This window comes from Mustela nivalis (genome assembly GCF_964662115.1).
Source record: "Mustela nivalis genome assembly, chromosome: 17".
NCBI classification, from domain to species: Eukaryota; Metazoa; Chordata; class Mammalia; order Carnivora; family Mustelidae; genus Mustela; species Mustela nivalis.
This window is the reverse complement of record NC_139036.1, coordinates 21,601,486-21,616,940: the sequence shown is the minus strand read 5'-3', so window position 1 is coordinate 21,616,940 and position 15,455 is coordinate 21,601,486. Positions and strand designations below refer to the sequence as shown.

The 15,455-nt window shown below is 52.8% G+C and overlaps 1 protein-coding gene and 1 long non-coding RNA gene across 5 annotated transcripts in view; both read left to right on the top strand.

The window, feature by feature from the left end:
* KSR1 (kinase suppressor of ras 1) overlaps nt 1-4,031 on the top strand; it is a 147,595-nt gene extending 143,564 nt beyond the window's left edge. For all 4 annotated transcript variants that reach the window (XM_082707101.1, XM_082707102.1, XM_082707103.1 and 1 more), the window contains one exon: nt 1,156-4,031. In XM_082707101.1, the coding sequence (XP_082563227.1) occupies nt 1,156-1,234 (79 nt within the window). In that variant the 3' untranslated portion in view covers nt 1,235-4,031. The remainder of the gene's footprint in view (nt 1-1,155) is intronic.
* Nucleotides 4,032-6,903: 2,872 nt separating this feature from the next.
* Nucleotides 6,904-15,224, top strand: LOC309851680. The gene is made up of 4 exons (XR_014304859.1): nt 6,904-7,553; nt 8,536-8,622; nt 9,369-9,447; nt 12,877-15,224. It is a non-coding gene; the product is annotated as an uncharacterized lncRNA (long non-coding RNA).
* The last annotated feature ends 231 nt before the right edge of the window (nt 15,225-15,455 follow it).

Below are 15,455 nucleotides of genomic sequence, written 5' to 3'. Positions count from 1 at the left end.
CGTGACTTCCGCTCAAGCGCCAACTGACGTGCGCGCACTAACCCAGGGGATGCGATCTCTGCCGCTCCAGGCCTCTCTCCCGAGACTTCTTCTTTTGCTTTGTTTTTTAAAACCAGCCTCCTCCCCCTCTCCATGGCCCGTGTGTCCCAGAATAACTGCCATCCACGAAGACCCCCTAACAGCCCCCGCACCCCGCCCAGCAGAGCTGCCTCCCCTGTCTGGGACTTCATCCTCTAACTCTGCCTCTGTGGGGTGGCGCCGGTGTGTTTGGGCGGTCCTGTCTCCCCACTAACACCTCTGTGAGGTCGACTGCCCCTGACCGCTGCCCCCGACCCCAGGGCCTGACTGGGTCCACAATGCAGGGGAGAGCTTTTGCTTGGCTGTTAACCTGCAAGGTCTTGTCCAGCAAGGAGTGGGATGATTTCAGAGCTGCCCAAGGCCAGTCCCATCTGGGGGCATTGGGTCCCATTGCTGTGAAAGTCACTGGCTGGGAAGGGCTTTGTCCCCAGCAGTGCCCTCCAGAAAGTGGTCCTAAAAACAAAGGGGGCTTGTCACCAAACAGTTGCACTGATGAGAGCAAAGTTTCTGCTGCCGATCCCCACAGACAGAAAGTACCAGACCCCAAGTGAGCGTTCATCCAGAGGGTGGCTAAGAGGCTACACGCAGCACTGGGCTGCTTCCCAGATGCAGGTTCCTGGGGTTCCCCCAAACTGAGTCCAGGTCCCTGGAGGCGGGCTCTAGGAGTCTGCATTTCTACATTGCCCCCCAATGTTTGGGGACCATTTCTGAAAAGATGGTGTGAGGCCGCTCTCTTGGTACTTGGGGTCCGGTTTCTTTTTTCCCCCAGTTGCTCTCGGAGCAGAGCTCTCCTGGGCCGCATGTGAGACAGTAGCTCAGTCGAGGCCATGGCAGTTGACAGCAGGCGAGGTGCCAGGCACTCCAAGACTGAGAAGCTCCTGCCCCCCAGGAGGGTATGTGACCAAGTCTTAGCCCCGAGACCGCGCCTGACCAGGAGCAGCTCTGCTAAGCCTTGCTTCTCGCTGGGGGCAGTTCCTCTGTGGAGCTTGTGAAACAGGCCCGCTCCTTGGCTAACATTATCCTACTTCCGATCAAGGCCAGTGGGGCCGTAACCCATGTTTTTGTTCCTCTTTGCAGCATTAACAGCAGCAAAGTTGTACCCCGGTTTGAAAGGTTTGGCTTGGGTGTCCTGGAGTCCAGTAATCCAAAGATGTAGCCAGCCGTGCGGTTTTTCTGCCGATTTCTTTTCTTCTTAAATGTGTTTCTAAAGCGTCCAAACAACCACCATGCCACAAATGAAAACACTCTTCGAAACATCAGTCTACCCTCCTGAGTGGTGCAGACCAGGAGTGTGAGTCCTTGACTCTGACCTGTCCATCCAGGGAAACATCTGGCCAGCGTTAGAGCCACACCTGCTGTTTCTTCTTCAAGTGATATATCACCGCCAACCAGACTTGCCCCGAGAGGCAGCGAAAGTTTACATGGATGTTTCTGGGGTGTGAACTTGATGCTTCACAATAGGTAATAATAAACGGTGGCCGCAGAGGCACACTGGCACCACTGGCCGGGATGGTGGGAGTGGCCTTCCCCTCTGGAGGACCATGGCGGCGGTGAGGAAAAGGAAGAAAAGCACCATCCTTGTGGCTGTTCTTGGGGTCGGATGGGGACCGCAAGGTTTGACCTGGACTCAGCTTTGGCCCCAAACCCCAGAATGCCCCTCTGTAGGGTTCTCCCCCAATCCTAACAAAGGGACACTGTCCCTTTTTTTTCTGACAGAGGAAACCCTGGCTAGGAGCCAAGTAGGATTTTGAGGGTCAGGAGTTCCCAGAGGGCTTGGGTTCCCTTTTGACCCCAATTATCCAGCCTGTCCCTGCTGGAAAAGTCAAGACAGATTAAACCCAAATAATGTCTGGATTGATCCAGGGGTTGCTGGCCAGGATTTCCAGCACCTGTAGACAACTTTCTCTCACACAGCTTCTAGGAAGACCGCAAGGAGATGGTACTCAGGGCTTCAGATTTTTAGACACATCCCAGTCCTGGCTGAGATTTGACCCCAGAGCTAAGGCCCAGCCCCACAGCTGCGTGTACCATGAGGGCTTGCACCCAGGAGAACCAAAAGGGGAGCAGGAGGGAGAAGTGGCAGGCAGCGGGTTCCTGAGCTTACCCTCCCAGCCACAGGGGGACCTGGCTCTTCAGAAGCCCCATTAGTCATGCCAAGGTTCTAGAATTGCCCACCCCTCCTCCAGTCCTGTTGGAGGCCCGGAGCCACTCTTGACTCTTCCACTGTCCTTTTTCTGAGCCCTTAGCTAAGACGGGAGGCCTGTGCCCCTCCACACTGTTCATGCAGACCCACCCAGTCCACCAGTCCTCAGGGCCTCCCTTGAACCGAGTCAGGACATCTGCCTGTGTATTTTGCACAAGAAGGAGGGGCTTGACTGGGGAAAGTCCGTGAAATGAACATATTCTGCCTATCTTCATTAGAAGCTGTCACCTAAAGAGAACAGTTCCAGATGACAAAGAAGCCTTCAATGGGTGTTATGCCATGGTAGGCCTCAAACCAGAACTGACCAAGGGTGATGAGGGTGGCGATGTTAGTTGGATTCAGACCCAGACCCTGTGTCCATGCTCTGAGCCAAGATGGGGGTGGGGGGCATGTGGCCCTCCCATCCCTTTCATTTAGACCCACCTAGCAGAGCTCCCAATCTTCAGAGCCTTCCCTGGAGTCTGGCCAGAAGGTCATACCAAGCAGGCCTCTGACAAGAAGTGGTGGGGCTGCCTTCCTGACTCCAGGTCCGACGCCCCTCGGCTGACCCACGCCTGGAGAGCGCAGCTGGGCAGCAGGGCGAGGTATCCAGGATCCCACTGCCCATCAGCACCCCAGACCTGAGCTCCTTAACCCTTCCCAGTTGCAGGTATGGGCAAGACGAGAGCTGTAAGCCAAGTGGATTCAGCTCCTGGTGGGTCTTCCGTCTTCTTTGGGGCTTATCCCTTGGCCTCCCCGATGAGTGTCACACCTGCAGGTCAGTTAAAGAAGCTTTCATCGAACACCGACAGGTGTCTTGCCCAAGTGCAGGGGATGCTGTGATGGGAGTAATGACAGTCCCTGCCCTTAAGGAACTAACACTGCCAAGAACCCTGAAGGGGAGCTGAAGGTGTGGAGGACAGCCCCTTCATCTTCAGGACCCTGGACAGCTGGCCAGCTCTTGGCTTAGCCTCTGCTGCCTGCCATTTAAGAGAAACTTGGTCCCCTACTCCCTCTCAAAGTGACTGTGAATCGAGGTTGGGAAGACATGCTTGCCCTTCTGTGTGCTCTCCCGTCTGCCATGGAAACACATGAAGGACGGCCAGATACTGTGAATTCAGTGCTCACAGCCGACTGTGAAGGGGATGGCAGAAGCTGGGACAGCCTCCCCAGCGAGAGCTCTGGGGGCTGTAGAGGTCCCCACTGGGGTCTGAGAATGGGGCCCAAGCTTTGGTCCTTCGCAGCACACCTCCAGTCCCAGGCACGCCCTCCAAAACCCTCCTAGGTTTTGGTGTCCCTGCTGCCTTTAACCCCCAGAGCCACAGCCGCTGGCTCTCCATCCAACTCGAGGTCTTCAATCCTAGCAAGTTCCCCGTTGGTTGTGGGCAGTGTAGCAACGTTGACCTCTCTGTGTCACCAGATCAGTGCAGAGCGCTGGAATCCTGTCCTCTCGTGGCATTTTCCTTGTCATCACAGGGAGCAGCCATGTGCCCTGTAAGCCTGCATTGCTATTGTTCCATGTTGATGAGGGGGCCGGGTGGAGACATAAATGTGAAGCCGTTTCGGGAGCTCGTGTGATGCTACAGTGTTAGCCCGGATTTCATTCGTGTGTGTGTGTGTAAAACCAGCGTCTTCCGTGGCCACAGGCACACACTTGCTTTTTTGAATGTGATGTAAAATTTGTACAGTAAAAGTTTTTATATTTTCTATCAACTGCATTTGTCTTCCAGAAATGCTATTAATTTAAATTAAAATGGTTAGTATTAATGAACGCGCTGTATCCGTTTTTTTGCCACTGGCAAGAACACATCCTTTGTGCCAGGCCTAGCCTGGGTGTCTGGAGTTGGTGAATAAAATTGTACCAAGGTGTCTGGGGCTTGTGTCTCCTTGGGTCAGTTCCAGATGTGCCTGGGGAGCTGCTCGGATGGATGGCCTGAGGGAACAGGAATGGGGCTGGAGAATCGGACCCCCTCTAGGAGCTCCTTCCAGAGACGGCGTCCGTGGACCTGAAAGTCAGATGGAGGAGTGGAGACAGAATGGCATCAGCTGGACAAGAGAACGGTCATCCAGCTCCAGCACCAACAGCTCATGAGCAGACCCAGACCTTTGCTAGGGTGGTCTTCGCCTCGTGGAAGCTGTCGGAGTGGGGAGTGGAGTGCTCATTTATCTGATTCTTACTTCTCGGAGTTTCTCCTTGCCAGTCCGTAGAGAGGCTTTGAAGGTTGAAGTAGGCGGTACAGATGGAGGAGAAGGGGGGCTGACACTCGCAAGGCCCTCCTCAGCCAGGGAGGGCTTTCTATCCACCGTCCCCCACCTCAGTGTATCCGTCACAAGCACACCATGAGGCAGGAATTGTGGTGTTTCCACCAAGGAAACTGGGGCATGCGAGGTTAAAATACCCAAGAAGGTGTTTAGTCCAGGACGCAGCCCAAGGCTTTGACTCCAGAACTTCCTCAGCAAAAGTCGAGGAACTGACCAGTTGGACATTTACTGAGCATCTGTGCTCTGAAGGTGGCACTAAGCACTGGAACATGTAAAAAGGTGGTGGTGCCCTTGCCTTCAGCTATGAGCCCCTGAGTGGCCCAACAAAGGGGTCCCGCCGTCTGCCTGGCAGGCTTCGTGGAGGAGGTGGCCTTGGAGCTGACTTGGACGGTGAGTAATACGCCTGGTGCAAAGAAACAAGAGCAAGGCATTGTCCCCTGGAGGAACAGCTTATGCAAAGGCTCAGAAGTCTGGGAACACATGGTGTGCTTGGGGAAATCATGAATATTCAAGCTGTTGTACAATGGAACTGGTGGGGGAGGGGGTGGTTAGGTTGGGGCCGGAGAGGATCCTGTAGGTGCTAAGCCAAGGAGTTAAGGCTTAAACACAACAGCCCTGGGGAGCCATGGAAGATTCTTGAGCAGGAGAGGGTCCTAATTACATTTATGTCTTAGATACCTAGGAGGGACTGGAGCGGGGCCGAACTAGAAGCAAAGGGTTGGTGACCTGAGCTTTGATTGGATGTGGGGGAGAGGTGAGCGTCTCGCTTAACTCCCCAAATGTCTGCTTTCCTGCTGGTAGAGTCCGTCACCAAAAAGGTGAGTCTGTGGCTGAAGATCAGGGGAGGGTCAAGCTCAGGAGCGTCCGGGGTGAGCTTCGCATAGGCAGAGGGACGTTGCCCAGCAACACACCTTGCTGAGGAAATGAATGTAAGGGCGCAGACTAGGAACATTAAAAACGTGACCTCATTCTTGAGGACTTAGTGGTAAAACTGAGGGAGGGTCCCCAGTTACGGAGACTTGGGAAGGGTGCTTTTTATAACTGCTCTACCCAGCATGCTTTCCCTAGTGATTTTTGAGAAGACATCCAGCTGCTAGGTTTCTTTTTCTTTCTAGATAGGCTGTTTTTATTTTTTGAGGAAGTGCAAAATAAAAGCAATGGAAATCTGTTTCCCCAGGGCCTCGGAGGGGTGAGGGTAGAGGTTAGCCAGGGCAGTGAGGCTCTGGTGGGAGTCCCTTTAAGAGCCCTGGTTGACTGAAAAAGGGGGAGGGAGCATTTGCACACAGTGGCTCTTTGGCACCTTGTTCAGTATTTAACATTATTTACCTTTGTACCCTGAAAGTGGATTTTTGGATGCTATTCCAGTCAAGCAGGCCTCGAAGGGTTCTGGGTTTGGGCACAGGAGAGTGAGGCCTTCCCTGGGACATAGTGAGGGTTAGGGGCAGCACTGGCTGGCACTAGAGGCTCGTGTATGGAGGAGGGCAGAAGGGTACCGCCAGCTGCCAGAATGACAGAAGGTGGCAGTGCCTCCGGGTCCTTGGGAATTGAGTTTTAAGTTGTATCCTTGGAGGAGACTTTGTAATTGGAAGAATGAGCTCTCTTTCCCACTCCCTACTGCCACCCGGAAAAGAATGCAAGTATAATCCAGTCTTTCCGAGTGCCTCTCTCAAAATTTGGACAGGAGCTTTGTGTCTTCAGCGAGACCCTCAGAAAGCGTGTGTGACCCCAAAAGGGAATCCCGTCCTGTGCCAGAAGCCCCAAGGGGCCAGTTGAAAGCAGTGGTTGAGGAGAGTAGCTAAAATGTGCTCTAAGGGCCAAGTACCAAGGGGTTTATAGGAGAAAAGAGGGCACGGCACGCAGCCTATGACAGAGGAGAGCAGCTTGCCTGAGGAGGAGAATGTGGCCTGGGGCTGAGGCCCACCTGGAATTCATGCTTGTTCATGCTTGCTCTTGGGAGGGTGGTGAGGGCTGTGGGGAATCAGAGAGTGTGCTTTCTGCGACGGTGGCTTCCCAGCTCTGCGGACTTGTTGCCTCCTGGGAACGAGAGAGCCCGGTGTTGCCAGACCTTCCTTTCTGCTTGTCATTTTTCTCATGTGTTTATCTTTTTTTTTTTTTTTAAGGTTTTATTTATTTATTTGACAGACAGAGATCACAAGCAGGCAGAGAGGCAGGCAGAGAGAGAGGAGGAAGCAGGCTCTCCACTGAGCAGAGAGCCCGATGTGGGGCTCGATCCCAGAACCCTGAGATCATGACCTGAGCTGAAGGCAGAGGCTTAACCCACTGAGCCACCCAGGCGCCCCTCATGTGTTTATCTTTAAGAGGAGCTAGAAGTCAGGCTTTTTATGTAAACTTCCCCAATTTCCAAAAGTTGGCTTGCTTTTTTTTTTTTTTTTTTTTTAATTCTGTGCGTAGGAGAGATGAAACCAGTTTGCAGACACACATTTGCACACTCTGGCCCAGCTCTGGCTGCTGGCAGGAGGCAGGAGGGGCAGAGGACCGGCGAGCACCACGAGACCCAGCGTGGGGGGAGGCCACACGCTCAGCCTTCTCCCTGCTGCTACACATAGTGGGCTCTGGGGACGTGCTCTGACTCACCATAAACGACAGCCCCCCTGCCCAAGACCCCAGGGTCGTTGGTGGGAGCCTGACATTATCATTTTAGCTGTTTAACTGTAGGGTACCTTAAGGCCCAACCCTAAAAATTGCCCAATGTCATTTCTTCCTTCTTCTAGCTACAGCAAGGAGCAGGAAGGGAGACTCCATCGCTTTTTTTTTTTTTTTTTTTTTAAGATTTTACTTACTTATTTTGAGAGAGAGAGCGAGAGCACAGCAAGGGGTAGGGGCAGAGGGAGAAGCAGACTCCCTGCTGAGCAGGGTGTCCGATGTGGGACTCGATCCCAGGACTCTGGGACCATGACCTAGGTTGAAGGCAGACGCCCCACTGACGGAGCCACCCAGGCACCCCGTGACTCCATCTCTTGATGGAAGGAAGAGCAGAGTCACATTGGGAGCCACATGGACACCAAGGAGCGTGAGTTTTGGGGGGCCATTATTATCACAGGCCATCAGAAGAGGAGTAATCCTGAAAGATCCTTTGTGCTCCGGCCCTTAGAATGGAAGCTTTCAGTGGGAACAAGGTCTCCTGTGTGGATTAATTCTGGGAAGGAAAAGCCAGGCCCTCTCTGTTTCTCCCCAGAGCTGCCTGGAATGGGAGGGGATTGGTGAGGGTAGTCCCGTGACCACACACAAAGCCTCTATTGTCCCTCTGGTCCAAAAGTCCATGGTGCCTGTCCACAGCTGTCCCTCAGCAGGTGTTAGACACCAGGCCCTGTTCTGACCACCGCACATGACTAACTCCTTTAATCTTCCTCCTGCTCTATGTGGAAGGTAATTAGTAGCATCACAGGCTTACGGATGAGGCCAGAGACAGATACTGAAGGGTAATTTGTGGGACAAAGGGCATTTAGGTGGCAGGTGCAGTCTTGCATTGGGGCCCCGTGCCCAGCTAGAACTCGGGCTTCTAGCGCTCTGGGAAAGGGAGACTGGACATCTGGGGACGCTGCGCAGGACTCCACTCCCCCCACCCCACTGTTGGCTGTGGGACCCAGCACGAGTATCCGCACCTCCTGAAACATCGGTACCCTTGAGGGTAGAGAACATAGGATCTTGGGGCGCCTGGGTGGCTCAGTGGTTTGGGCTGCTGCCTTTGGCTCGGGTCATGATCTCAGGGTCCTGGGATCAAGCCCCGCATCGGGCTCCCTGCTCCGCAGGAAGCCTGCTTCCCTCTCTCTCTCTCTCTGCCTGCCTCTCTCTCTGCCTACTTGTGATCTCCGTCTTTCAAATAAATAAATAAAATCTTTAAAAAAAAAAAAAAAAAAGAACATAGGATCTTGCCACCTGTCGTACTTACTGGGAAGACCCAGTAAATGAAGCCATTGAGGTTCTTGGCTTCCAGTGAATGCTCAGTGCAGTGGCTGCCCCTCATCTGTCGGTTCTGCACCCCTACTTCCCAGAACACCAGGCCTGTCCCTCGGCAGGGGAGCCTCCCACATCCACCCCAGCCAGGACTCCTCTCCAGTCCAAGTGGACACCAGCAGCAGGTCAGATGGCTTCGATGTTTGTGTATGGGGCTGGCCCAGGGCACTCTCAGGTTTCCTTTTCCCACCCCCATCCCACCTTTAAATAAAAAATAAAAAGATTGTCAGTCATTTCACTAAATTTCAAGGCTGGGAGGCAGAGCCGCGTTGGAGGAGTATACGCACATAAACTTGTTCCCCTTCTCACCAAGTAAGAACTGAATGTCTGCTATCCTTCCCCCTTGAGTATGTGGCTGGGCCAACACCCCCTGGGCACAGGGAGGAGGTTGGTCAGTGTAGGGGGCCTGGCTTCTGAATCTTACCCCATCCCTCCTTTGTTGGGTGGATTGGACGAGCCTTCCATGACTGTAGAAGAGAGGCCCGAGTCATGGAGGAAGGAGCCTGGAGTTTGCCCTATTTCTGGAACCACCATCACTGTCTGCACCTCGGTGCAATACGATGGTTGCTGGGAGAGGCTGAGAGGCAGCTGTTACACCTGGAAAGAACTGTAGGATTTTAGTTGGTGAGAACCCTTGAGTGACGGGGCTGCCAAAAAAAAAAAATCATGTGAGGCCATATTATTAGAAATAGAGTGTCTAGGAACAAGAAAGGTGAAGATTTGGGGTCAGAGATTTGCGGTGCGGGGTGCAGGTCTGGACACACGTCAGGAGGCTGAGGCAAAGCCGGAGAACATCACTGGGTTCCTGTCATGTGGCACGTGTCCTCTCCTTCCATAGCAGGCAAAGTTTACGAATTACCCCCATCCACAGGAGTAACTGAGGGCCAATGAGGAGACACACTCCTGCTCAGGGTCACCCAACCAGCAAAGGAGGAAGCTCGGATTTGAAGGCAAGTCTGACTGATTCTCAAAAGTATCTGGCTCTTGCTTCGACACCTGGGGTCCCCCTATAAATGATGTTCCACTGTGTGGGAAATACCACTTCATTCCACATTATGTTCTGTGTCCCCAGACACAAAAGAGAATGGATCCATTGTTCCTTCCTGTTCAGCAGAGCAGTCTCCACACCCCCATTCCCTGCCGCCCCTCTGGAATAAGCCCAGGGCGAGAGGGTGCCGACAGAACCCAAAGCAGTGGCAGCTCATGCTCTGGGCTTCTTACTGCCCGGGTGCAAAAATCCTGATCAAAAATGAAACCAGGAGAGGCACCCGAGTGGCTCAGTTGGTTGGGTGGGACAACTCAATTTTGGCTTGGGTCATGATCTCGGGGTCCTGGGTTTAGCCCCGTGTTGGGCTCCATGCTCAGCGGGGAGTCTGTTTGAGATTCTCTCCCTCTCCCCACTCCCACACTTGCTTGCTCTCTCTCTCTCTCAAATAAATCTTAAAAAATGAAACCAGTAGATAGGTTCTAGAGCTCCCTCACCCTTGGGGGCATAAAATGCAGAGCCACATGGGCCCGTGTCCCCACAACAGACGCTGGGTCCCATGAAGGAAAGCCCATCCTAGGAAAAGGCATCTGAAAAGTGAGGCAGGGTGGAACAGCGGTTAGTGGCCCAGGCTTCATTGCTGCACTGCCCAGGCTGAATCCCAACTGTGATACTTTCTAGCTGTGTGACCTTGGGCAAGTTGCTTCACCTCTCTGTGCCTTCATTTCTTCCCACATAGAACAGACCTCACTAATTGCGCCTACTTCATAAAGCAGATGGAGGATTAAATGTGAGGTACCCAGCATAATGCTTAGCACATAATCAACACTATACAAGTGTTTCCTTAAAAATCATCTGAGTGCTCCCTCCTCTGTGCCTCTCTAGTCCTCCCTGCACCCCAGGGCCCAGGAGGGGCCCAGCCCTCGTTTATGGACTGTGGCCATTATTATAGCTTCTAAACATTTCTGGCCCCCAAGCTTTTCCAGAATTCTGCTGCTTGCCATCTCCCCACTCCCTGAACCTGGGTGGGACTCGAGGGTGGTTGCCTAGACCTGTAGAATGTGGTGGAAATGGCGCTCTGGGGCTAGGTTATTGACAGACACAACTTCACTCCCACGGGCAGAGCTGAGCTCTCCCCACCCAGCCCTGCTGGAGTTCAGCTTTATGGGCCAGATAAATGTTGTCATTGTCTGTAGCTACTAAGTTTCTGTGTCATGTCCTGCAGCCGTAGGTCACCCACTAGATGAAGCAGCCCCGAGGGGGAGGGACATCAAGGCTCAGCCGGTCAGCAGCTGGGGGCTGGCTGCTCAGGCCATCTCCTCACCCGGCCCCAAAATGGAGGGAGGGGTTGCGGGGGCGGCTGGGGGCGGCACCCAGACCAACGAGCCAGGCTGACCTGGTTTCTATCCAGGTTTGGCTGCTTGTGACATGGGTGGAGTGAGGCACTTCTTCGATTCGTAGATTCCTCGATGATTCAGCAGGGCCAGGCCTGCCAGCTAAACTCCTCGGCCCCCTGCCAGGCAGACAGCATGCTGGTGCCCGTAGACACTGCTTCCTTTCCTGGGGAGTGTTCCTGGTCTGTGAAGAGGGGCTTAGCTCCTAAAAGCAGAGCAGGGAAGGAAGGAGGCAGAGGGAGCCGGAAAGGGAAAGGGCTGGGCTGGGGCCAGGAGCTACAGCCAAAGCTGGTTTCATCTCCCTGTGGCAAGGCTACCAGCCTGGCTATCATCTGTCTTCCCCGCAGGTTTAGGAACAGAACCCAGGGGTCACCAAGAAGCTTGAACTTCAGGATGCTTCACTGCATAAGGCAATGAGTTTCCACAGGTGTTCATAATATCTGGAAGAGCTAAGATGTATTAAATGAACTGGTTTTGGTATTTCTTAGGATTTTATTTATTTGAGAGAGTAAAAGAATACAAGCAAGGGGAGGGGGAGGAGGAAAGGGGCAGAGGGAAAGGCAAAGGGAGAAGCAGGCTTCCCACTGAGCAGAGAACCTGACAGGGGGTTCGATCCCAGGACCCCTGAGATCATGACCTCGGCTGAAGGCAGACACCTTCGGCCCAACCGACTGGGCCAGCCAAGTGCCCCATGAATGAACTGATGAACACTACTGTCTCCTTCTCCCAGACGTCCTCTCTGTCATATGGCTTCTTGAGTTAGGTAGTATTGAGGCCGTATGTGCTTTGGGGATCAGACTAAGAGAGTTGTTGAGCTGGGCATATGTTTCTTCTAGGTTTAGTGGGATATATTCATGTGGTTCACAGCCATTTCCATGGATAATTCAGTTATTCCCAGCCGTCCCAGTTTAGGAATGGCTTCTGGAACACTCTTCCCCCCACATTGTACCAACTCACCTAGGTCCAGACACAAAGATTCAGGACCAGAAGTGCATCCCAAAGGAGTGTGTCCCATGTTGCCTGGTCCCCAGGGTGCATACACAGTTGAGTTCAAGAAGCAGGTTATTGGAAAGAGAGAATGACCTTTCTGCTTCTTTTATGGAAAATGTGTCAAATCTTCACACAAAGAAGCAAAGAGTGTATAGCCAAAAAAAGTAGGAAAGTATTATAGTGCCAGGAATTAATGAAAAAAAGTTAATTTTATAGAACTTATGATGTTTGGGGTATTTGTTAACAGCAGTGGTTTAAACGTGTCTGTCCTCCCACCCCCAAATTTGCATGACCACCTTCACCCATTTTGCCCACCAAGAGTTTTTATTTATAGAGATGGTGGTGGTTTTCATTTATGGTGATGACATGAAATTTGCTTTTATTTATTTTTTAAATTAATTTTTTTTAAATATTTTATTTATTTGGGAGAGAGAAAGCATAGCGGGGGGGAGGGGCAGAGGGGCAGAGAGAGAGGGGGAAGCAGACTCCCCGTTGAGCAGGGAGCCCAATGTGGGGCTCAATCCCAGGACCCCAGGATGATGACCTGAGCTGAAGGAAGACGCTTAACTGTCTGAGCCACCCAGGCGCCCCTGAAGTTTGCTTTTTTTTTTTTTTTAATTTTTTAAATTATTTGACAGAGGGAGAGAGAGATCACAAGTAGGCAGAGAAGCAGGCAGAGAGAGAGGAGGAAGCAGGCTCCTGGCTGAGCAGAGAGGCCGCCGCAGGATTCAATCCCTGGACCCTTGGATCACAACTTGAGCTGAAAGCAGAGGCTTAACCCACTGAGCCACCCAGGTGCCTCGAAGTTTGCTTTTAAAATAAATGCATATAAGTTCATTTAGAGGAAATTGTGAAGACTAGTCCCAGGCTAGTCACCCAAGGTCTAAAGGCAGAGACAACGGTGTGTCTGGCTAATTAACGGATAGGACACTAGCTTTTGTACATCTGGGGCTACATGGCTGCTCACATGGGTTCCCCACTGAGTGACTTTGAATGTGCTTGACTCCAAGGTTGTGGCAGGCCAGGGTTGCGGCAGGCTTTTTTTCACTCCTTATCCCCGCCATCCAGGGAAGGGACATCACCACTCCTTCAAGACTCAGCCCAGGAGCCACATGGCCTCCCCACCCGCAGGTAGGAATTGCAAACAAACAGATCTAATCTGGGGCGTGGCTGCTCTGTGCCAGGTGTGGACCTCAGTGCCTTCCCAGCTCTAGCTCCCTTAGCCTTTACAACAAACTACTGAAATAAGGCCCGTGATGAGCTCCATCTTACAGACGAGGAAACCGAGGCTCACGGAGTTCCAATAACCTGCCCAGACTTGCTCAGCTGCTGGGCCCCCACTGAACGCTGAACTCACTTCCTTTGTAGCCCGTTAGTGCACTTCATAACTTGCATCCCCAACAACCCTGATGACTTGCGAGCCACTGGAGGGAAGGCACGATGTCCTCTTGGTCTATGGCCCCCAGAGCCAAGCGCGCTGCTGGGCGTGCCACGGGAGCTCAGTAAATGCTTGTAAAGGAAGTGCCCGTCTGTGCTTCTTCAACGGAGTTCCACCATCCCCTGACATCCTCTAGGCTCAGTGGTGGACCCACCATTATTAGCATAAGAGGCTCTGACCACAGGGCCCCTCGCTCATGCAGGCTTGTGGACGGGGCCCTACAGTGTGTTTATTTGGTCATCTGTTTTAGTTAAGTAAGTATTCTTTTTCTTTTTTTTTTTAAGATTTTTTAATTTATTTATTTGCGAGAGAGAGAGAGAGCAATGAGCAGAGCAGAGGGAGAAGCAGGCTTTCCACCCAGACACTGGGGAGCCAGACACGGGGCTCGATCCTGGAACTCTGGGATCAAGACCAGAGCCAAAGGCAGACGCTTAACTGACTGAGCCACCCAGGTGCCCTGGTATTCTTTTCCTTTTACGTGCCCCCCCAGGTTTGTAATGTGGGTCCCGCAAAACTCAGATCTGCATCAGGTGCCTATTGGAAATGCAGATATACAGACTCACCTCCAAACTACCCAATCCCAGGCCCTGGGAAACATTCCCGGCTCACCAAAATTTGAGTATGGCTATGCTCTCGGTTCCCACCCTACCCTGGTGCTGGGGGATTGGATTCAGAGCTCCCAGGAGAATCCCTGTTGTGGTGTATTCTCCCCTCCTCTTGCTGGAAAGCGATGGATTCCAGTAGGAGGAGTTTCCTGAGTTCTGAGAAGTTTCGATTCCGTTTTATCAGCCCGAGACCTGGGATCTGTCCCTGAGCGTTAACCCGGGGGCAGAAGTGGGAAGGGGGCCAAGCCAGGGGGAAACTTGCAATCCTGCCCTGCCACCATCGCGGCCCTGCCTCACGAACGGGTCCCTGTCCCCTTCCCCTTCTGCTTCCAAGATAAGCCTTCCCCCCTGTTCCCCATTCCTTCTAAATCAGTGTTCAGTTTTGATTCCTGCTCTGGGGAGGAGTGACTCAGCCCCCCCTGTGGAGAAAGGTCAGGCCCAGGGTCCAGGTGGAGGTCACCACCAGGATGTCCCAGAGTCACTCCAAGGAAGTCTGGTGGCCTTTCATTTGCCTCCTGTGGAACCCTGCCAGGAGAGCCCATTTGAGCCATTGAGACTTCACTAAGAAGAGCCTAAGGAGAAAGCCCAAGCTGGAGGAGGCACTTCCCTGTGGCGGCAGGAGGCCTGCTGGCGATGTTTTTCTCCACACACCATGTCTATGCTTCCCCCTTGAAATGCCTGGGCAGGGAGCACCTGGGTCAGTCAGTTAAGTGTCTGCCTTCGGCTCCGGTTGTGATCCCGGGGTCTTGGGATCGAGCCCTGCATCGGGAGCTTTTTACATCTGTAAACCATCCATACCAAGTTCCAGAAGGCTTCCAGCGCCCGGAAGATTCCTCCATGTCCCTCCCAGTCAGTGCTATCCCCGGGGTCATTGCTTTTCTGACCTGACTCTGAACTTGATGTAAATGGAACGGTCCCAGTGCACCTGGTTTCTTCCACTCAGCCCCGGGGGTTCAGTGAGATTGTTTCCTGGATCCGTGGCTCCCTTTTGTTGCTGAGAGCTGGTCCACAATGTGTTTTTTTCTCTTCCGAGTCAGTGTACATTTATGTTGTTTCCGGTTTGGGGCGAGGGTAAGGAAAGCTGTCGTGTGCTTTCACTTCTTTGCCATAAATATCAGGAGGAGACTAACCAGGACAGAGGAGAAGTAGATATTTGACTTTATGATCATCCAGCAAACACTTGTCCAAAGTTTACATTCCAGTCTGCACGGACGAGAGTTACAGTTGTTCCCTGTGCGATGATCCCCAGTGAAACTGTCCCAGGGTCCATGGCGCCTCTGCAAGGACTCCAAACACCTTCCCTTCCTTTCTTTTCCCTCTTTTCTGTTCCAACTACTGTCTGCCCCTTAAATTTGGTCAAATTCTGATTGATCCAGATATAGTGGGGGTAGAGGGTGGGCAGAGGGGACCCGTGGTCTCGGTCTAGGGGACCGCCTCTCAGAGACATCAGTCTTTGCAAATTCAGGGGCATCTAGGCAAGGTGCAAGGTGGAAGGCAGGTGCAGAGCCGTGAATGGCTCCGGGGCGACTTCTCCCCACTCCGTGCC